This window comes from Oryzias latipes, chromosome 20, assembly GCF_053564925.1.
Source record: "Oryzias latipes strain Hd-rR chromosome 20, Olatipes_Hd-rR_3.1".
NCBI lineage: Eukaryota > Metazoa > Chordata > Actinopteri > Beloniformes > Adrianichthyidae > Oryzias > Oryzias latipes.
The window spans coordinates 11,789,054-11,813,065 of NC_136256.1; the positions used below are offsets into that span (position 1 = coordinate 11,789,054).

The 24,012-nt window shown below is 40.8% G+C and overlaps 1 protein-coding gene across 2 annotated transcripts in view; it reads left to right on the forward strand.

The window, feature by feature from the left end:
• The window catches only part of odad2 (outer dynein arm docking complex subunit 2), a 57,225-nt gene that overhangs the window by 27,459 nt on the left and 5,754 nt on the right, over positions 1–24,012 (forward strand). For both annotated transcript variants that reach the window (XM_004080910.5, XM_020712579.2), the window contains exons 14-20: positions 2,153–2,263; positions 3,739–3,893; positions 13,482–13,662; positions 13,758–13,819; positions 16,600–16,714; positions 22,915–23,100; positions 23,194–23,415. In XM_004080910.5, coding sequence (XP_004080958.2) covers positions 2,153–2,263; positions 3,739–3,893; positions 13,482–13,662; positions 13,758–13,819; positions 16,600–16,714; positions 22,915–23,100; positions 23,194–23,415 — 1,032 coding nt within the window. The remainder of the gene's footprint in view (positions 1–2,152; positions 2,264–3,738; positions 3,894–13,481; positions 13,663–13,757; positions 13,820–16,599; positions 16,715–22,914; positions 23,101–23,193; positions 23,416–24,012) is intronic.

Here is a 24,012-nt window from a genome sequence, read left to right on the forward strand (position 1 = left end):
GACCCCATACAGTAGAGGAGCAGAGGAAGATTGAACATTATTGAGGTTTACACAAAATGTTCTATCTTCTAGATATGACCTGAACCACTGCAGAGCAGTGCCACGGATGCCTACAAGTTGCTGTAACCGGGAGATCAAGATGTTGTGATCCAGTGTGTCGAAGGCAGCCGTAAGATCCAGTAGTACCAGAACCACATGGTCCCCAGCATCTGTAGCTAAGAGGATGTCGTTAAACACCCTAAGCAGAGCTGACTCGGTGCTGTGAAGAGATTTGAAGCCAGACTGGAAAACCTCAAGGTTGCCATTTTCATCTAAAAAATCCTTCAATTGAACATACACAATTTTTTCCAGAATCTTTGAGAGGAAAGGAAGTTTAGAAATGGGTCTAAAATTGGACAGCACAGAGGGATCCAGGTTAGGCTTCTTTATCAATGGCTGTACTGTAGCATGTTTACAGTTTCTAGGAAACACACCAGAGGAAAGGCTGCCGTTTACAACAGCAAGAACTGCAGGTCCCAGAGTAGTGATAACCTCTTTAAATAATCGGGGTGGAATCGCATCAGAGGGGGAACCTGAGGGCTTCAGGTGTTTCACAGTCTCATATAAAACAGACAGAGTCACTGGTTCAAACTGGTCAAAGGTTACAGGGCAGGACACAACAACAGAGGGGTCAAATCCAGGTGGTGATATGAGGGCCCTGACATTATTCACCTTGTCCACAAAAAACCTAAGGAAGGTTTCACATGTCTCCAGCGTAGGTTGGACATAGACAGACTTGGGGGCGTTGAGAGCTGCATCTATGGTGCTAAACAGGACACGGGGCTTGTGTCGGTTTAACAGGATAACATTTGACAGATGCTCCCTTTTTGCCTCTTTTACAGTAGCCTGATAATGACACCAGCTGGCCTTCAACATGTAGTGACACCTGTAGCTTGTCCTTTTTAAACTTCCGTTCAGCTTTTCTGCACTCACGTCTAGCAGCACGAGTTACGTTGTTCAACCACGGCTCAGTTTTAACTTTTGGCTGCCTGGATTTAAGTGGAACCACTGCATCCAGTACTGTCAGGCAGGTGGAGTGTAACCAGGAGCTGAGCTCATCTGTACTAGAACATGTGGACTGAGGGATGACACTGGTTTGATTAAAAGAAGAAGAGAAAAGAGCTGCAGTGGAAGGTTTGATGATACGGACCCACCGAGCCGGAGCTCGAGGCCTACAGGGGCTACAGGGCAGAGTGATGTCAAACAAAACAGGCATATGATCTGAAAACACTGCATCACATATCACCAGGTTAGAAACAGAGAGTCCATATGTTAGCACCAGATCAAGTGTGTGTCCACGTTCCTGCGTGGGTTCAGACACATGCTGAACAAGATTAAAAGAGTCAATAAGACTTAAAAAGTCCTTAGACATTGTATGGTCTGGACAGCACACATGTATATTAAAATCTCCAACAATAAGAACTCGGTCATATTTAAGCAGGATTTCAGCCAGCAGCCCAGAGAATTCATTTAAGAAGTCCTTGTTGTATTTTGGTGGACGATAAACCACTGCACACAGCACCGGTGGAGAGCAGCCCAGTTCAAAAAGTTCAAGTTCAAAGCTGGACAAAGAGACCAGCAGAGACGGAGGGAGACATTTATATGCAGATTTATAAATGGTGGCGATTCCTCCTCCTCGGCCTGATGTGCGCGGGGAGTTGAAATAATCACAGTCCGGCGGTAAAAGTTCAGAAAACGCGCTGGACTCACCGACGTTCAGCCACGTCTCCGTCAGACAAAGGAAATCCAAGCCCTGAGAGGCGAAAAAATCCTTCAGGATGAAAGTTTTGTTTGCCACGGACCTAGTGTTCACCAGGCCAAATCTGGCGGGGGGTGGTGGGGCCGGGGTGTTGATGGTCCGGCTGGCCCGGGGGAGCGGCCGTAAGCTCTCCAGGTTCACCCCGCGCTGCCTGGGCGGAGGAGAACAGGGACCGCGAGGCTGGAACAGCTGCTCTGAGCCGGCGACAGGTAACAGCCAGGTGCTGACAGGCTCCAATGAGCGCCGGGAAGGAAAGAGTCGATGAACCGGTCCAAAGTCATCCAACGAGGCCACCGCATCTGTAGTTAAATGAAAGATTCAGTCATGACTGTGTGATGTATTGACTCTCTGCAGGAAAGCTCCAGGATTACCATTCAGTCCAAAGACATCATCAAGAATCTGGTCAAAAACCTGAGGAGTAACTGCACTGACCTACAGATCCAGTGTTCCATGGCACTCTTTAAGGTACTTTGCAGGGTATATCTGTAAACAAAACACTACATTAATGAACCCAATGTAGCCCTGACGACGCGTTCACACTGGCAGGTGGGATCCATAAATGAGATTGATTTCCTCTGGTAATTGACTTTCTCTTGGTTGTGTAGAGCTCCTTGAAGAGTAGTGGGAACCAAAGACATTCCCTTGAAAACATTGCAGCTTACTTCCATATGATTGTTTTGTGAGTTATTTGATAATCAAGCAAAAAAGGGAAAACCAAAGGGAGTTACAGATGCAAAATCTGTGCTGTTGGACTCATCAAAAAGTAAGAAAATGCTTTTAATTGAGGATTACTTAGAAGCTGCAGTTATTTTCTGCACTTAAGGTGCACTTCAGAGCCTTAATGTTTTCAAAAACATCAGTGTGCCTTATATTCAGGAGCACTTTATATATGGATTCATTCTGGTTGTGTTTAATGATGTCGAAGCGATTTTAAGGGTACACAGCGCTCTGTCGAAATGTCAGTCTATTATTTTTTTTTTTATGACTTCCAAACAAAATTGTGTGTTTTGTAACGTGTAGCCGTGTTAGACTGTTTTTTTTACGTGTTGCAAACAAGGTTGGGAGTTACAGGTATTGTAAATACTCTCTCATGGCTAACGCTTCTAACATGGCTAACATGTAGCGTGTTACAAAGCTCTAGAATTACTGTGAACACAGTTAAAGTCTCACTGACTGACGGACTTAGTTTGGTGCTCCATATATATGACAAAAGCACTTTATGATCTGGTCTGCCCTATAGTGCTGAAAATAGGGTTGTATGAAAGTCAACATAGCCAGTTGACTTTTTTTTAGTTTTAATTTTTTCAGGCCTTCTGATCCATTTCTTTTTTTGGTTAAATTCATATGTGAAATGTATCGGCATGTCTTTTAAACTCGCTTTTTTCGTTTTGGGGTCAGGGGAGGCTGAAGCCTACCCAGCAAAAGAAAGGCAAAAGTGGGGTTCAGTGATCCCTCACTATGACAAGGTTTACCTTTCATTGCCTCACTATTTTGTGCATTTTTGTTGTGCAGTTTTGCGTGCTTCTTACTTTTTTTTTTTTTTTTTACAGTCCATTTTGTTCTGTCAGTTTGGCTTCTAGACCATTTCAATCAAACTCAGCTGTGTCTCCAGAATGCTTTCAGCTTACATAAAGGATTTTTTTTATTCCTTTCTATAATACTGGACGTATTGTCCTACGAACGTTTGAGCTCTGAGAGCTCAAGCAAGACACAAAAGTGTGAAAATGTTGATGTTTTTCTGAGAGAAGTGTATAAAGCGAGGGGTTTTACAGCCTTAAACCATCAGCAGTCATCACAGGGGCTTTTCCTTTTTATTAGAAGCAAGTTTATAGGGTTAACAGTATGACAGAACAACATGGTCCTCATTTGCACCGTCTTGATTGTTTCTTTGTTGCTGCATCCAAAAGATATACCGGTACTTATTTTCACTTACTTTTTAGTGTGCAGAGGACACAGAAACCCGTGACCTGGTGCGCAAGTACAAGGGGCTGAAGCTACTGGTGGAGCTGCTCAACAACACCAACAACAAGGAGCTCCTCGCTGCTGCCACTGGGGCCATCTGGAAATGTTCCATCAGCATAGAAAATGTGCTGATGTAAGTCTGACACCATTGATAACACTCCCGCTCTCCTGCACATACCTTTTTAAATCCAACCTATGAGAGAAGCTAAACTTTTTTATTATCTAAAATAGCACCACATTTTTCTGTTCTGTAGCAACACATCCGTGTCACTCGCTGAATTGAATAGCGGCCCAATGAGACGCCATGTACAAGCCGTTTGTTAGGAATTCAACGTTTTATCCACGAGTCTATAACTTTTCAAGCTCTTCCATGCTTGATTTGCTGATGTAGTTAACAGCAGCCGTGCAGTGTGTAAAAAAATTATGACCAATGACGGATAGTGAAACGAAGGGTTCAGCCAGCTTGCGTCCATTGTCTTCATCATGCCATCACCACATATGTTACTTCATACGAGGCTCTGACTCTGCTGTGAGTCCTTTGTGTCACACTTTCCACTCTTTCCCGTTGTCATATTTCTTTCTTCACCGACTTTGTGTCTGTTTTTAGCGATTATTTGAGTAAAATGTCAAGATTTTGGACGAGTGATCTTTTATAGGTGTTTGCTTTGAGATCTCGCTTTTCTGCTGTTAACAAAAGCTTGAGTAAATGTGCAGAGTTTATAGACTTTGGTGATGTGTCATTTAAGGCCTGCTGGGTCAGTGCCAGTGGTGGGCATGTAGAAAGAATCAGCCTTGAGATTTCCATATGTCTGAGGAGAGTTTGACAAGGTTTTTTTTCAGCGATTTGTCATCTACATTTCTGCAAAAATAATGTAAAGTGGGGGACTTATGCAGTGATTTAGTGCCACTGGAAAACGTTCATCAAATTAAAACCCTTTCTCGTTGCCAAAACCGATAAGAATAGGAATTTTGACAATGAAGAGCATTTTTGTTTTGACGAAAGGTGAAACGCCGTCCTAATTCTGAATTGATGTGTGGTTCACATTTCTGTGGACGTCTAAAAATAACAAGAAAATGTCTCAGCAGCACTCAGGGTGATCTTCCCTCACTTCATATATCACAGCTGACAGGATGATGTCCTGCATTTGAAGTGATCCCAACTGAAGCTTGGCGTGGGCTGCCACCTCCAATTAGGAGAAGATTCCCTCACAGCAGCAGAAGAATGACAACAATAGTCTTTTAGAACAAGATGGACAGATCCACATCTCTTCTGAAGATGCAACAGCTTGTTCCCGTTTTAGAAGCTGCTGTTTTATAGAGAAAAAAGATGTTTTATGGTGTAAAAGTTTAAGCTTTTACCTAATTGATTCCAGAAAAAATGTTTGTTTTTTAGGTTTCTTTTTATTATTAGAGGTAAGTCAGAGATTTAGCCACAACTGATCACCAGCACAACATGGATAACATTACAGACATAAAATAGGGAATTCTGCACTTTTAAACACAAACCATGCTAATTTCAAATTGAAAGCAACTCCTAAAGTAGTTTACATGCAACACTTGACAGAAAAACATACAGCAAAACATAAAAAACTGTAATATGAACATCTAAAAAAGAGATTTCTGAGAGCCAATCCCCAAGTTTTAAATTGCACAGAGGGCCTTTTCTGCATAACAGCCAACAGCAGATAAAAAAAAAAAGTGAAAAATAAAAATTTCTCAAACTGTATCGCAAATCATCATTTACGATCCGGGATATCATCAAAAGATTTGAAGAAACCAAAGAAATCTTTGTGTGTCAGGGACATTATAGAATGTACATGGTCTTTAGTCCCTTAGCCTGTCAGGCTTCTCCACCTGTCAGTGGAGGGGGGGGGGGGGGGGGTGTTAAACCACCAAATGGTTCTTGAGCGCGGCTGTGTCTGCAGCTCATTGCTTCAGAGGATGGCTCAAATGCAGAGAACACATTTAAAAAACTCCGTTGTGTGACAGCTAATGAGACTTTACCTTTAACTTTCATGGGACAACCTGTCAGATCATTAAAGACTGCAGTCCATAGAGTCTCCCCACCATTGACTTTCCACCTTTGAGTCCTGTGTTGTCCATCTGGTCATGATTGTGTCAATGATGTTTACAAAAAGTACTTCCAGAAACCACTGTAAGAAAAACACAGTGCATACCAATTGGGAACATCCATATTTGGAACTGTGAAAACTGAAAAACATATAAGATTTTAATGCATCATATGGTCTCCTCAAGATAATTTCTGTATTATAGACTGTATTATAAAATAAAATAAAAAACAAACCCTGCAGCTAATCCAGCAGCATGGCTTTATTCTAGAGCAGTTTGAATGATCCGTTTGTTCTACCTGAAGCCTGGAACTACTGCCAACTGAAAACATTTGAAAGGTATTTTGGTCCAAAATGAGACAAAACTTCAACACCAACACTCCAGAAACTCATAACCTTGATGTGTAGTTGTCTGCAACCTGTTAGAAAACGAGGAGATGTTGCGCCATTTTAGGATCTCCCTGTTCCAACTGTTTTAGGACCAGCAACAAGAATTTGAAATGAACCGAGTTAGTGAATACAAGCTCTTAACTTTTGCCTGTTTGAACATTTCCAAAATAGTCATTATTTGAAATGATTAAATCTTTTCTGTTCAAATGTTTAAAAAAAGGTTTCAGCCTTTTAATACATTTAGGATGAAATACTTTTTACTATTTTGATCATCTTTTTACCTAACAGTCAAGGGGACATGCCGTGTTTGTTTTATGTGCTTCCAGTCTCCCTGCTGTACTTAAAGGCTTTTCTCACTGTTTTGTAAAATGGTCAGAAAATTGCTGATAATAACATTTTTGGAAAAAAAATCAATTATGGTCTAAAACAATTGAAGCCAGATTTTGAGGTTAAGTATGTTGCAGAGGAGTCACAGAGATAATTGTCAACAGATCACAATTTTCCCGTCTGCCATATTTTTCTGCACTGTGTAAGCGATCAAAAAAAATAAAAATAAACATGAAATGACATCCGCCTAAATTTGTAAGTGGCCGTGTTTTTCTGTTCGCTCCTCAGCCGGTGTCTATCACTTGAAGATTTAGTCAGGCAGAAACCCGGAATGAAGCGACCCAAACTCTCAAAAATAAAAGGCCTTAAGTAAAGACGTGTTTTTCAGACGGCACGGCTCTTTCCAGACTCAATTACAAAGCTAACCGATGTCATAAAATAACTTATTTTGGAATCTTTTACATTTATCAGCTGTGTTTGTTGTATTCTTCTGTCTTTTGCTAAGACTGCAGTCAGATGATTTACGTTTGCTTCGTGTTTGTGTGACGTTTTTGTTTTTTTACATGCGCTGAAAGAATATAGACATTAAAGGGAGCTCTGTTTAAGACAAATGCCAGCATATGTTTGCAATTTCCTGAAAAATTGTGCATTCAAATAAGAAGTGAATGATGTATTTAAGTATAACTACATTCACAGGCATGTGTTTGTCAAAGGCGCAGGTTTTATTTTTATTTTTTTGTTCTGTACACGACTACCGTTGTTTAACAGCCAATGTCAAAACCTCAAACTTTAAAAGCAGCCCTTCTCAGAAACAGTAAGCATTCTCTTATGCAGGTTTATAGATGAATTCACATGTGGCCCTGAGCCTGAGGTGTTATGGACACAGAAACTGTGTAGAGTGGAACTTTGCAATGGAAAGGCACAAAAGCCAGCTTTTTGGGTGCATTAAATAGAGCAGAAATGCTTATGGTGAAAGTGTGTGAGATCTGAACACTTTTCTGTCTTACCTCAGTTTCAGTCTCATGATGCAAACACCATATTGTATTTTCTGCTTCATAGGGCCCACCGGATTATTAGGCGCACTATCAATGAATGGTCTAATTTCAAACTTGCATCATGTACAAGGCATATCGAACTATGAGGTGCATTAAGTGAGACAAAGGAGTCAGAGATAAGTCCATCAGTCAGACTTCACTGGGCTCACAGTAATTCTAGAACTTGTTTGTAACACCACACGTAAGAAGTGTTAGGCACGTTGGCTTATTCACAATATCTATAACTCCGAACCTTGGTTGCAACTTGTAAAAATACAGACTGGTACCGCTAAAGCTAACCTTCCTGTGACTACGCTAACTCTTAAACTCGTTAGAAACACGTAAAAATAAATAAAACACAGTCCTACACCGCTATACATGAGCCGCTTTAGCTTACACCATGGTCCGGGTGAATACTCGATTCTGATTGGCTGCTGGGTGTGCATTAAAACCCGATAACTGCACGGTGAAAAAAAAAGTTCCGGTCACCTAGCTTAAATGATTTGTATCACTGCGCCAGCTTCTTTAAAACAAACTTTAGCTTCATCATTTGGACAAAAACAAACGGTAAGAGATGAACTTTCTCTCCGAACTGATGCTTTATTCAACCCATCGGAAAGATCAGCATATATACCGAATCTTGACTGCAGCGGTGGTGTGGCGCGATTTGCCGCATCACGTAACAAATAGTCAGCTTTTTGTGAGAAAAGCGATCCAAATCGGAAAAAAAACAAGAATTAAGGACTAAAAACTGGTTAATATTTATTGCTTTTGTAAGTGACCATGGTATAAGCGGGTTAATGGCCTTCGAAGTGTGCGTTATTAAGTTTTTAACGCACTTCAAGGTTCAGGCTTCCACGGCGTGCGTTAAAAAGTAATAACGCTCACTTCGTTGGCCATTAACCCTTACATATTCACCATAACAACAAACCTTGTTTACATCTCATAAAAAAACAGAATGATACCACTAAGATAAACGTAAATGTGACAAAGCTAACTCCCAACCTTGTTAGTAACTCGCAACAAAAACAGGCCGATACCCGTACACTGTGGTCATGTTAACATCTTCACAAAAGCTGCCAACCTTGTTGGCAACTCTTTATAAAACAGACTGACATCTTGACAGAGGACCTTGTTCCTCTCAAAATCGCTTTGACATCCCAAAGCACAACAAGAATAATCCATAAAAGGCGCTCATATGGCACAATGTCACTTAAAAAAAGGGCTTTTAAATGTGCCTTATAGTGCAGAAAATATAGTATTTGCTTCTGCATCTCACCTAGATATTCACCCAAGCTTTTTTTTTTTTTAACAAAAAACCAAAACCAGGTCCCTCCGTTTGTTTAACTTTTGGTGGAATTCATTTTTCTTTGTGGTCAAAGCTGAATATATCAGGTCTTTGAAGTGTTGTTCTTGAACCTGCATAAGAGCCCAATCTATGCATTTTTTCTAAGAGCTGGCTTAAATTTCGACAACCAGCGAAAGTGTTTGAAGTCGGCAGGATGAATGAGTAAAGGGAAATGCCTACAATTGATCATAAAAACCTGCCGCACGGAAGCTAAAGCAAGATTCCTGCTTCTTTAGCCGTCCTCTAATAAACCTTCGGCTGAGTAGCAATGTTTGCTTTAAAAGCCGCTTCAGGCAGAAAGCGTGTAATGTTTCTCTTTCACTTAATTACCTCAGCTGGGCTCGACTTAACAAAAATAGACACGACACACTGCTCATTTATCCAGAGTTATGTCTGTTATTACATGATAATTGTACTGTAGTAAAATGTAGATGACACTTCGGTGATGACATAGGAAAACCATTGTTTTTTGTTATGGTGAATTTCACTGAAGTTAACTTTGGCAGCTCCTCTGTTCATTAGCAGTGTTTTCTCTCGTAGGAGCAGGCCTCCCGACAGCAGACCCTGACCAAAACCAAATGACCTTAGCCTTCCACAATAGGCCACAAAGCCGGCAACCGTAACTGTGCTTAAAAACAGACGTAGAGTTAAGCTGTGTTTCTGAGCTTTGTTGAGTTTTTTTTTCTTTCTTTTTTTGACCACACTGTATTCCTTCTGAACATTTGCTGTAGTTTACTACTCTGCACTATAGGGCAACAGGGTAAAATGACAGCTAAAGAGGCAGGAAGAGTTTCCAAGCCACAGCAAAAGTCTTTATTATGCAAATGTGAGAAGGCGTGGGAAAACTGTTACTGTTGCAACAAGATGTCTGTCTTGCAGAAAATAGAAATTTTTGTCTCAGTAGAATGTTTTCAAATTATTAAATTAAATTAATGCTTAGTTAGCTTGAAAAAGCTGGACAAAGAATGGCTTCTGTTTGTGTGGTGGTCTAAGACTGTTTTTGTTAAAAAAAAAACCTCAGACTTCAGCTTTACCTCTAATTTCCTTTTTGGTTGACTAGTTTAAAGACTTGTCAAGACATAGCTCAAAAAACAATCATGTTGTGTCTTTTAAATTGAAAATATCTGTCTTTTTTGTGTGTAGTGGTAGTGTAGTGTAGTGTTTCTGCAAAGTATTAAATAATAATCATCCAGAAGCAAACATTGCATGTACTCTTCCTTGGCATGAAACCATATTGTTTTGTCCAAATGCTCAATTCTGACATGGAGTAATATGGATGCCGCCACGTTGCACACAAAACTTTGACTAAGACTTAAGGCTAAGTTGCAAGTGAAAATAACAAATGTTTGCTTTTAAATTGCTTTTTTCTCAAATTTTTTTTTGCTTTCAAAAGTTGTATTTTTGCTTTTGATATTTTTTTTTTGCTTAAAAGAAATATTATTGCATTTGCAAAACAAACGTTTTCACACGTGTTGTGTCGTCATCTCGCTTTTTTCCGATCTTTAATTTTGCTCACATAAGTTTCAGTTTAGTGTGACAAAGCTGCCATCAGACAGCTCCTGATTGGTTCATATTCTAACCAATCAAATCACCATCCATATTTATCTAACATGGCGTCTGCTGCCGAGGCTCAGAAGCCGAACCAGCTCTTTTTACTCTTGATTTTGTCTCTTTGGCTGAATAAAATTTCATTTTTAATAATTTTAACAATAATTCATACTTTGTTTCTTTCTTTTTTATTTTTTAGCATTGTTTAACTTTTATTGAGTCAGATTTGCGAATTTATGGCTGAGGATCTCCTGAACCTGAAAAATTAACTGTAAAATGTATCTGCGGATATTACCCTAAATCAACAGCCCTGTGTGTAATCTGTGAATCCTCCGGAGCAAAATATTGAAAAAAAAAAGGTAGATTTTCTTTAAGATCTGTTTGAAGGTAAAAAAATAGAGAGAGAATTAAAGCATATGTTATTTTATGCTGCCCAAGTTTTTCTGGAATAGATTGACAGCAGTAAGAAGCAAAAGAACAATGGCTCATCAAAGTAGACTTCATGTATTTAGCAAAAGAAGCATTTTTAACTTTTATGTTAACGTTCACAGTGTCTTTTTTTGAAGAACTCCTGTGCTTTTGTCCAAAGTAAAAAAAAAATACTCATGAACAAATTATTTATTTCTCTTTATATTTAAACATTTATTGATGAAAACAAAATGGTTCAGATACAAAACTTAATTGTAATAAAATATAACCTCCGGCTAGACGGAGTCGGAGCTCGGACGCTTTTTTCTGCTGAAGACATTTTAAACACTCTGGTCGCTACACTGACATAAAGAAATACAAAACCCTGTTGTATGTTAGCTGCTTTGCTGCTCCTTCTTGGTTTTACTCTGAGAGAAATGGGCCAGAGTGAAAACGGGAGAATTGCCAAGAAGACATGGGACCCAGGAATCCAGGTCGAACAGAACCAATACAAAGTCCAAAGTCCATGTCTGCCTCCAAGCACCATCAATACGAGACAGAGACATCTGATTGGTTAGAATGTACAGTTCTTTCTAAAACTTCATTGTGTGACTCGTGAGCTTTACTACTCCACACATTGTATATTTAGGTTTGAATATATTATCTTGGATGCCTTTGGTATATGTACTTGTATAAAGTGTTTTTTCCTCCCCGTTCTTCATGTAATCCTCATTATCTCCCATTGAGTGAATACTGCTGCAGCTCTTTGCGATCTGTTTATTGGAAGGCAACCTTGAGAGTCTTGAAAAGTGGCTAATAAATTAAATGTATTATATTTATTATCATTGCCCCTGTTCTTAAAAATGGGCACTGGGACACATCTACTCCTTTGCTCAGGCATCTTCACACTCTCCAAGATCTTGTTTAAAAGTCCAGTGAAAACTTCTGCTGTTCCCTCTCTTAAAGTCTTCCATACCTCCACAGGTATGTTGTTAGGGTCAACTACCTTTCTACTCTTCATCCTCTTCAATTCCTTCCTCAAATCATCCTAACTGATCTTCGCTCTTCTTTGCTCCACAACAGCCACCTATTGTTCTTTGCGCTCATTCATCAGGTCTTCATCGAAGTTCTCCCATCCTTCCATCAGATTTGTAGAATCTGTCAACATATTTCTCTCACTGTCCTTGATCCCCATAACCTACTGCACATTCTTCCATCTTTGTGTCTTCCTTTGTGTCCAATGTGTCATACAAATCCTCATTCTACCCTTTATTTGTACTTTGCCACCTCCACCTTCAACCTTTGCTGCATCTATCTGTACTCCTTTCTGCTGTCTTCTCAGTGTCCCATGTCTTCTTGGCTATTTATTTTCTCTTAATACACTCCTAAGCTATTTCTTTCCACCACCAAGTCTACTTTCCTCAGACGACACACCGATTATCTTCGTTAGTCTTCCTGATCACTTTAACCACAGCAGTCAAGTCATCTGGAAAACTTCCTGAATCCTATAGTCTGTTTCAACACCCCCCTAAAAACCACAAAACACTTGTCCTTTTTCAACTTCCACCCCTCGGTACTCTGCTCTGTTCTTGTCTCTTACCACGAGTCCTCCTACACATCACCATCCTTTTCTGTTCGGCTACACCCTCCCCAGCCGCAACTTTTCAGTCACTGACCTCTTTCACCTTACAACATCTGTACACGATGGAAGAAACATGTGCACCCCATTCTCCCCCCTCAAATGTGACCCAACGCTCCTCTCTTTTCTGGAAAAATGTGTTGACCACTGCCATCCCCATCCATTTGGCACAGTTCACAGAGAAGTGTGAAGCCTATTCCTGCCCCAATAGGGCAAAGGCAGGATACCCCTGGACAGATTGCCAATCCTTTGCATCTAAAGCCAGACTACCGCACACTCAGTCACACCTAAAGAGCAATTTAGAGTCACCAGTGAACCTATTAAATTATGTTTTTGAGCGTTGGAATAAGCCAGAATGTCAAGAGAAAACCCACCTCGGCAAGAACATGCACCATGTCCCGACAGAAAGGGACCTTACCAGGATTTGAACCATGGCAAGAACATGCACCGTGTCCCGACAGAAAGGGACCTTACCAGGATTTGAACCATGGCCTTCTTGCTGCGAGGCAACTGTCTTAGTCTTCAGCTCCTTTTTTGATAACATTTGTTTGCAACAATAATTGCTTTTAACAAGTTTTTCCTACATCCGATCCGATCATCTGTTGATCTAAAGCTTTTCCAGTGGTCTTTTAGTTATGGTTATGCAATTTTTTTGCCAAACTGCATTTTATCATCTGTTCCTGATTCACGATTTGAATGAAGAAATTCTCAGAAATGTAGTTTTAGACTTAATTTTCTTTATATATGTCCTCCATCATCAGAAAAATGCAACAATAACATGTTGAAAACAACAAAAACAAAATTTTCTTTGGAGTGGGTCATTAAGCTAAATCTAGTTTGTTCTTCCTTTTTTTTAAACTTAGACTCGTAGTGTCTGTCTTTTAAAATAACGAATCTGTTAAGCATTATATTAAAGTTATTACTGATGACATCTCTCTAAATTCTGGTCCTCCTTAAGCTTTCAAAACGACAAAGTCCTGGAGAGCCTGGCTGGTCTGTTAACTGCTCAGCCGGAGGAAGTGCTTATCAACGTGGCGGGAGCACTGACAGAGTTTCTCCAAGTGCCTGCAAACAAGGCCGTCATCCGAAAGTGTGACGGCATCAAACCAATGATACAACTGCTTTTGAGCACAAACCAGGTATGAAGTGTTCTTCTAAAGACAGTCAGTTATCTAAAAAAACAACAACACCCTGCTGCATAAACAATGTCCTGTGTGCGTTGTCTTTTAATCAGGCGCTGCTTGTGAATGTCACCAAGGCTGTAGGTGCATGCGCCACCGATAGGGAAAATATGAAGTAAGTCAAACTTGGATGTTTACACGTCTTTGTCCTGTGAGCTGTCCTAGCACTGTCACTGAAAGAGCTCCGAACATCCATTCAACTGATGACTGATGTCATATGTTTTACCGATAATTCCAGGGTCACACACAATATCATGCTGTGAAAAACATATTCCTTTCATTTGTAATCACTCAGGCTGGTTTCTCTTTCATCTAGAGTCTAATAACAGATTTTAAAAGCTTTGTTTATTATACCTGCAGCGTTAAATATGGCTGCGGTTTAATTTCCCAGTGTTTTACTGCAGCCTTGCGGTTACATTGCCGGTCAGACTGACATACCTAAAGCCCTGCCCTGTCCAAGGCTGCATGGCTGAGAGAACACAGCGAGCCAGAGTGCTCATTTAATCTCCTCCTCAATGCTGCAAAACATCGTGAGGCTTCCATCTGTGCCTTTAACAAGGCTGTTCGCGTCTACCAGATCCGTCCAAATCAGTGCCCAGTAGAAATAAAACAGAATGTCTGTCTGTTGTTACTGAGCTACTCACATTTGTTTGGACGGGCAAAACCCAGCGGCTCCGTAAAAAATGAAGCGTGTCAAAACAGAGCCGGGGACTGTGGTAAACTTCACACGATGGGAGCACTCTGTTACATCAGTTCATCATGTTCTCCGTTTTTCTACGCATTCGGCCTGTCCGGGTCGTCTTTCAGCCTTCACACGTCGCTGCAAACACAGAGCTTTTATTTCAACAGCCGCTCTTTGTGTTTTTCTGTGGCGATAGCTTATTTTGAGACATGTGTGTACAGTAGTTTGCCGCGCAATTAACATAACTCACGTTTGATTGCTTCCTGCCTTGTCCAACACCGCCAGAGCTGGGGTTTTTTCCTTTAGAATGCCTTATGGATGATATACATTGGCCTGACGCTTGTTATGATGATGCACAAAAATAGACATCGTTCCTGTCAGAATCTTCATATTTCCAGAAAACACTTTTAAAAAAATCGTATTCAACTTGTATCAGCCAAGATCTCCGAACTACCATCGATCGCATTCAAGTTTTCAATGAAATCCTATGTTTACGTTAGTGCTTGTGTGGTGAATGACATCGCACTTCGCTCAATGAGTCTTGTGTATCTGAGGGAGCAAACACACATTGTCTCATGCCTCCAAGGGTTGCGGTCTCCTCCTCTAATCTGTCTCTGTCAGCTGCTACTTCATGCTAATCGGTTTCATACCTGCCCTGTGGGAATAAGGAGCTGTTTTGGCAGATGATATCACTTTTGTTTTCGGTCCTCCCCATTTAAGAGGCTCCGCAGACTGGAAATCTGGTGTTATGATCCCTCCAGACTGATTTATGTGCAAACGGAAGACAGATGGCGCAGGAGACGTCCCTCGCCTGTTGCCAGTCACGGAGATACTGTGATTAGGGAGTGTTTAAGTAATTATGACAGCACTCAGTGTCGGCCTTGTTGGTGGAAGCACACATGGGGAACACGTTACATGTTATTTATTCCAGACAACGGGCACTTTGTGGCACAACTCTGACTTCTCTGAGTTTGACTTCAGGTTTCAAAACAGTCATGTGTGTGACATGAAATAAAGCTCCATCTTGAGTAAACTTCAGTCAGACTTAATGAAACATAGAGGGACCTGTCTCTGCTCTGTTTGAGTTGGAAAGAAGTCTCGCTTTTGGCAAAGGTTTAAAAAATAAGGCACTAACATGAAACGTAACTTTTGTCAGTGTCTATTTATAAATGGTAAAGTAAAGGACTGCATACAGATGGATGTAACATTAGAGAGCCAGCTTTAAGCTGAAAAAAGCCCCCCCCCCCCCCCCCGTGAGAGCACAGCATCTTTACTGTCATTACGACGAGACTCCAAAGCATTGCCATCTTTTTAGGCTGTTTTTGTTAAGATTTTATATAAAAATGAATCACCTGGAGGCAGAATAAGGAAAGAAGGGCTTTTTCTGTCAATTTGATCCCCTTTAGTAAATCTGTCCTTTTTTTTCAGCAGCTTTGAATTTGACTTTATAGTCGGCTCAGACAACACAAAACTGATTGAAACCCCTCTTTTTATGGGGGCGCTTTTCAACAAAGAAAACAAACAACTGAAGCTGACTGAAAATAAAACATTTCATAGACAGCGTGAAAACGCCAAAAGCAGAGAACAAAGATTGATTAGAAATCAGTACAGGAGTTCCTTTGTAAAAAAACACAGTTTTTTATCTGATGTTTTCATGATGTTGTGACTTCCTCTCTGTTTGCAGATCTTTCTTTTAAATAGCACCTATAGTTTTCCTTTGTAAAATAATGGAATACTTTGGTTGGTAGTTTCGTTTTTTTTTTTTCCTACCAGACAACTTGTCTGGTGAGGCAAAAATGAGATTTTGGTCACTGGAGTTGTGACTTCAAACTTGGAGCATCAAACCACACGCAGAAAAAAAAAAATCAGTTTCAAGGCTGTTGGTATCAAAAATATTCTGCTAAACGTTTTCAAGTATTTCTCTTTATGAGATTCTCATTGTTCTTCAAAAATGTTACCGGTTGTATTTAGTTGAACTTTGTGTTAGAACCAATTTCCAAAGGAGAAGTGAAAATAAAATAGTTTTTGTTAAATATATTTCTTCATTAGTAATTTGTGTTAAAGAAAGTGCAAACTGGAAAAAAATAGATTAAAATCGAAAATTAAATTTGGAATGAGATTTTATTTTTTGCCCATATCGCCCGGTTCTTCCATGAAGGTACACATTGAGGTCTGTATCTAACAAAAAAAAAGCCTGTTTCTTCTAATTTCAGGATCATTGACGAGCTTGACGGAATCAGTCTGCTGTGGTCGCTTCTACAAAACCCCAATCCAGAAGTTCAGGCCAGTGCTGCATGGGCAATCTGTCCATGCATCGGCAACTCAAAGGTGAACATTCAATTCTTAAAGTGTACTGGTCATTGCTCTGCATATGGCTAACGAGCTAAGCAGGTTGGGAGAATCCTGCCTGGATGACTGCACCTAAAGGTTTCCCCTCCACATCCCTGCTACTGGGAGGTTAGCGGGGGCAGAGCCGTGTCAACGGAGGCTTACATGAACCTTGAGCTAATATGAAGCAGAGAAGCCTCCTTGGCACACTGGGATTGGTGCGATGGAGAACAGGCATGGAGATAGACTGAGTAATATCCTGTGGCATGTTGTCTGATTTCCTAGCTGAAAATCTTCCCTCAGCATGCTGCCAGTTTCAGAAGCACACAATCTGAGCATAAAGCACACAGGACCAGACAGCTTCTCTTTCAAACGAATCCAACACCATGACCATAAACGTCTTCACAGAGTTCTGTGTGAAACGGTATGATGTTTCTGATGAAAACACAATGTTTAACTCCAATATCTAAAGAAAATACATAAACATCTTTGTTCCTGTCGGCTCAGGTAACATTGCTAAAGTTAGAATATCAAATATCTAAATTAAGGGATGATTTCACAGAAAAAAAAAACAAGTTCTACAGCACCGGGTTAGAAAACAGTTTTCTTAGTCACATGTAGGGATGGGTACCGTGCCCCGGTATTGAACCAGCCCCGGGGCCGCATTCTTCAAGACCGCAGTATCGTTAAGATCTGACCTGAACGGTTCTGCTATCGGTAGTGGAGAAGTTACTTTTTCTTTTTTTTGTGTCCCACAAAATATAAGCGTTATCTGCCATATTTAACTCACCAAGTCAGTCAATTTTCCGTTAATTAATGATTATATTAATTTCGGTATTCTCGTAGAAGAGTAGAGCTCTGTCTGATTATTTGTGTGCACGGGGGGCGGGGCTGTTGTTCAGACAGCACACGCCGCGCGCGCACACACACAAGACAAGGCAGCGCACACACAGTCAGTGGCGATCTTGTAGGGGACACGTGAGCGCCCTAGACTAAGAACTAACGTTTCTGCGTAAAAATTATTAAGTTTGCCTACCATGCTGTCACATTGCTACTAAGATGACCGTATGTTGCGCTGTTTGTGCAGAACAGGCTGGGGCAGCGGGAGGGGGGGGGGGGGGGGCGTTGCACGCGGAGCATACAACAAACAGGTAGAGAGGCGGGGCTTAGACTCACAGCTTATGATTCCAGACCCGCGACAAACTATCAGCTGCTTCCTAATACTTAATAATAATTAATAACTAATGATAGTTGTCATCCGTAAAATTAATATCATTTATTGGGTTTACTGGATTTAAAGAAAAATAAATGGAGTTGGCAAAATAGAAAGGAGTCTGCATCAAAGTGAATTTGTTTCCATCATTTAACTTAATTTAACTTAACTCTGGTGTTTGACAGACAGAAAAGTCTCTTCAAGGTTGTGGAAAATGGACAAAAGATCAAAGGAAACATCACTCTCATAAATAATAAAAACAATTAGATTAAATAATTAAATAAATATGCTGTCTGGAACATTCTCATGTATAAAGTAAAATGTTTTGTTAAAAAAAACAATGTTGTTGCATAGTGAGGAAATAAAACACTTTATGTTCTTAATTTGTTATTTATTTATTTTTTTTCGTCCTCAAAAAATATCGATAAGAGTACCGATAAGAGTACCGGATCGATAAGCAGTATCGATAAGAGTAGTAGTATCGTTAAAACCTTAACGATACCCATCCCTAGTCACATGCCCCCTTATAGAGGGTTATATATGGGTGCCACGGGATTGTTGGTTGTCCAGGCTTGTGGAAGGTTGTAGGCCGCATCTTATTTAAGGGAGCGCAGGGGGGTTCTGCAGTTCCCTTGAGGCTTGTATGACCACCTTAAGGGACGTCATGAACTTGGTATGTACCATTGATGTGCATGTGCTAAGAGCATTGTGAAGTGTTTGTTAGGATAATGTAAGTTACGCACAGTTGTGATGTACAGGGGAGGCTGTTGTACGGTATCCTTACGCCACACTCTAGTCATTAGGTGCACCCATTTCCACCTGTAAGGGCAGTTGGTACTATGGCATAAGACAACAGAACCCTCCCAAACCGGCTTAAAGACCCACTTCAATGAAAGTCGTGCTTTTGGGTTTTGTAACCTGTTCTTGTGGCATTTTTCTCATGATGGAGGACCTATATAAAGAAAATTAAGATTTGTGTTTCTGAGTATTTTTCTATTCGAATCAGAAGCAGACGCAAAAATGTAGTTGGAAAAACCCTGGAGCAGTGACGTAGGTGATACCATCTTCGGGCCACGAGCTCTGAGCTTCGCTCCATTCTGACGCATCAACTCACAGACGACTAGATCCATGCACGTCTTTGTTTTCCTTGTCTGAAATGGTATCAAAACTGTATAACTGAGTAGTGCCAGTATTGCTCTCCATTTTTGTTGCACTAGTAATGTTAGGTTGGGGGGTGTGAGGGGCTGAAAGCTAGTAGGAGTGTATAAACAAAGGGATTATGGGAAGTCAGGACAGGCTTACTCCGCGCCAACGGTCCCGCCCACAACTCAGAGGTGAATTTCTGATGAACTCCTGTCGCAAACAACCGTTTTCTAGGAAAACATTTTTTTTTTCATTTTGGCTAAAATTGCAGATCACTGGGAACATTTTTACAATATATTAATGATGATTTGAGTGGGTCTTTAACAATGATAGACTCAGTGCAATCATCCCCAAATTGTGGAAACTTGTTAAACTCGTCGCTTCTTCAACTACTTTGTTTATTAGATTAACTTTAAAAGCTTTAATTTCTATATTTTTCCCCTTTAAATGCAGTTTATAGACATGAGCATTCATAAAAAAATCTTCTTCAAGAAAGAAGACGACATCACCTGGATGAATGACATTTAGCGTTATTCCACTATTAAAACATTCATTAGGTCTTCTTTTTGTTAGTTAGGTTTGCTTTCTAAAACTGGATTTTATTTTTGGATTTAAGAATAGGAAATTTTCCGAAATGTGTTTTTCTTTGTCAGGGCTGTAGTCACACACGCGTGTCCTTTCTAACCACAAATATAATGAATTCCAACTTTTAATGTTTTATTTTTTGGGTGAAGTCTTTATTTTTCGAGCCCTAAATTGCAGCGACTGACATGCATGGCAGCCATAATGAGGGAGGCAGGGGTGAACAACAGACCCTCCAGCGAGCGCTAATAAAGTTTGACAGTGTTTGTCAGGATGTCAGGGTGCCAATTTTAAGGGAAATTTGCAAACATGCTTTTTGGGTGAACTTTTTTGTTAAACACAAGAGCAAGCAACAGTTACCCATCAAATGGAGCAACCTGATATAGCAGCTTTTGGTGTTTGTTATTAGGATTTAAAAACAGATGGTTTGAGTTAACAGCTACATGTTAAAGGCATAGAGAGTGACTTTTCTTTTTATTAAACTGTGATTTTTCACCATGAAATACTTGATATTTTGGTAGATTGTTCTGTTATCCAGTTGGGGGAATCAACTGTCATAGTCACACAAAATGAAGTTTTATTTTATCGTTGATTATCGTTAAAACTTGCAATGTGCGATTTTAGTGATCAGATATGAACAAATAGCTAAACAAGCAAAAAAAAAACAAACTAATCCATCATTTCCATCTCACTACAACAGTTTTATTTAAATAAAAGCCAACATAAATCACACTCCAAATAATCAACATCTACATAGGAGGCAGCTCCTGAAGGCTCCTTTTGATTTGGTCTAATGCATAAAGGCCTTTATTTGATTTGTTAAAAACTTCATGCATAAGATTGTTTTAGCATGTGAGTAAACATTTAAGGTAACCATTTATCGCAATTTACACATTTTCTTTTGCGATACGGCTGATTTTACATGTTCAATTCATCGTGCTAACCTAACATAAAGCTGATTTCGGAGGAGGGTCGGTGCTCGCCGCTGTCTCCTTTCAGCCTGGTAGAACACATAATGTGTTTTCTATTTCCTCCTGGGAAAGCAGAAGGGACGTAGAGGAAGGTCTTTGCGTGTGCAGCCTCCTAATGCTGCCGCTTCCAGAGCTCATCCATGCCATGAAAGGAATTCTGGTCGGTCTGCTGCAGCTGGTGGCTTCAGAGAGCTTCCTCTGTGGCAGGGACTCCCAGCCAGTCAGTCATCATCAGTATTCCCGAGGAAGAGCTTCCTGAATGTCGGGGGGTCAGCCTGTGGCGCTGGCACCACCCTCTCTCGGCTGCCCTGTGCACACGGCTGGTCCTTTGGCACAGCATCACACGGCCCGCAGTCCACATCTCAGCTGGAAGCTCTGGGACGGACACTCAGTCAACTCTTGCCTCCTGACAACTTGATGAAATCCTGTTATTTCTGTGTTTGCAGTGTGCACAATAACCTTCTGTGGTCATGCAGCGCTGCCTCAGAAATGCTCCTCAGCATGTAGATTTATGTTGAATGGACTCAGTTCGGGCGTGCTTTATGATTTGGCTCCAGCGATCCATAATTGAATGCTTCTGAGAACATTTTGGGCTGTGTTTTCAAAGCGCTGAACATAACAGACTCGGCCACACTGGTGTATTTCTCCGTGGCTGTGACGATATGGTGAGTTGTGATTTGACACAGCAGCACGATTTGCCAAAGCCACGCTGAAGCCGCTGCCTCTGCCAAGCTCCGCCACTGTGGCTCACTCAGTTTGGGAGGCATCGCCCCACAAGTGGCTCAGAGGCTGAAGGTATCAACTGGTGCTGGGAATGCAAAGCTCATATGTGTGGAAGAAGTCTCTTAAAGCTTTGATTTTTAGGTCTGCAGGAAAAGTAAATTCAATTATAAATTTCAGACTATCTTTTGCAACTTCATCTCAACTAATTGTTCCAAGATGATTAGAATAAACCGTACATTCCTATTTTCCATACATATTTCCTTTATCTGATCTGCTTTTCCTAATCTCTGTGCACTTTTCTTTGCCAAGTTCTTACAAACTTTTATTTTGTAAGAACCATTGGCTGTATTTCCATGTCACACAGCCACTACGTACATTTTGCGCACATTGCACAGATGAAAATTGGTCATGCGTGAATATATATAGAAGGAGTGAGAAAAGATGTGGTCTTTTTACAGATGTATTACCATCTTAAAACCTGGGAGAGGCACAAATAAACAAGGAACACGCAAATGAACGTAGAACATAAACTGTGCGTGATTATTCCGCTGTTTATATGCAATTCAATTGTGTGTCAGTTATGTAATTTGAACTTCATATGTGCGCCATGTACGCGATATAAAAGTTATACATCTGTGATACATGCCTGAAAAGTCCATACGTGGAACGGTCGTGGAAAGCTACTAATTTGAATATGCATCGCTCAAATATCCCACACAATTGCACAAGATTTACGCAATAATTTTGTAAATACTACATGAAAGACGCGTAAACTGCGTAATTCTAAACGGATCAAAAATTTTCAACGGCTCAACACTGAATTCACGTAAAGACCCGTCAGCCGAAACCCTTGACGGACATCTTCACACATCCATGAATTACGAACAGAAGAAACACTCATGAATTATGTATATCATGCATGAATCCTGCATGTGTGTGGCTGTGTGACAACCTCATAAATGAACTGGACACAGTGAATGTGACGTCATCCATAGGAAATTACTTACTTCTGGTTCCAACCACATGAAGTAAATTCCGTCTATATATTTTTGCAATATTTACGCCACCATGTTGGAGCCAGGTGATGTCAGGTAGCAGTCTGAGTCGGTCTTAGTCAACGTTTCCATGGCAACCATTCTTGACAGTCAGTAGATCCTTGTTGGAAGTCCACATCCCTACCACTTGATAGCGGGCTTTACGAAATCTGTCAATCAAACGTTTCAAACGTTAGTTTTGGGGGCCAGCGGGCACCACATGCTTTTATTGAAGGCTTCAGATTGGCCAGTTTGTGACTTGAATAACTTGAAAAAAAGAAAAATATATCATGAAGAAAAATATTAGCAAGAAGATGTTAAAAAAAAGGTAGCAGAGCAAGGATGATTATTCTGAAAGGGGAATGACTGAGTAACAGCTTTTTTTTCAATAGAAGTCAATGGGAATTTGGCTTCTTTTAGTCAGCAGATATTTCCTGTTTGGAACATGGGGGAGGGGGGGGGGGGGGGGGCCCGGTCCAATTCTATTATACAGGTCAATGGTACGAACAAGCTAATGAGAGACTCTTTTCTCAGGATGCCATGAGAACGGTGTTATCCTTTCAAGGATTTGGTCGGATACCGAATTTGCTGATGTCCACAAACAACGAAGTGCTGGCCAGCATTTGTGCTGTCATCGCTAAACTGGCCAAATACAAAAACATCCTGGCGACCCTGACTGATCTCGGGATTGTCTCATTGCTGACCAAGCTGACAAACACAGTAAGAAAGCAGTTACTCTCTTTGTTTTCATTACACAGTTAAAATGTCAAATTTGTTTAGTAGATTCTAATGGTCTGGTTGACCCTCCTGCAGAAGGATGACAGGCTCCGTCACCACCTTTCTGATGCCATCTGCCACTGCTGTCAGTTCGCCAACAACACTGCCTCCTTTGGTGAGGCCGGAGCCGTGGAGCCTCTGGTGAGGTACATGAAGTCTGAAGATATTTTGGTCCGACAGAGCGCAACCATGGCCCTTTTTCAACTGTCCTGGGACCCCAATAACAACCTGACGATGCTCTCCAGAGGAGCCGTCAAAGTGAGTTGTGTCTAGAACCTTCATTTTATTTATTGAAGTGCCTTTGAGACACATTTTGACATAACTGCTGTCATAAGAATGTGTTTTGGTCTCCTGCGGATTTTGTTTTAGTGAAGTGTGATAAAAGGTCCACAACTAATCTCAGAGTCTTTGACTGATGAGGTAGAAACAAAGCAAGTGTTCTTCTGCAGTGGAAATATGACTCCACCTTTCAGCCGTCATGGGAATTGAGAAAAGCAAACAGCTCAGTGTGTGCAAAGTGCCATTTCGCCGGTGGAGCTAAGATGCCATCGCAGCACGAGTCAAAGGGCTGTAGCTGGTGGTAACGGTTGCTAAGGGCCATTCCTGGACATCAGGGCAGAATGTAGCCGTGGCGTGTCGCATGCCTGTGGAGTGGAGTTAACACACTTCAGGGATAAAGCATCTCTGTTTTTTTTGTTGGGAAAATAGGGAATTTGCATTTTCCCGTCACACCAGCTGGTTGTGTTAACCTCCAACATAGGACGATTCCATATCATATGATCCCACAACTACTCTGGAATGTCTTGTTACAGAGAGTCCTGCTCTCTTCATGCAGCACACAGCTGCTCTGTTACA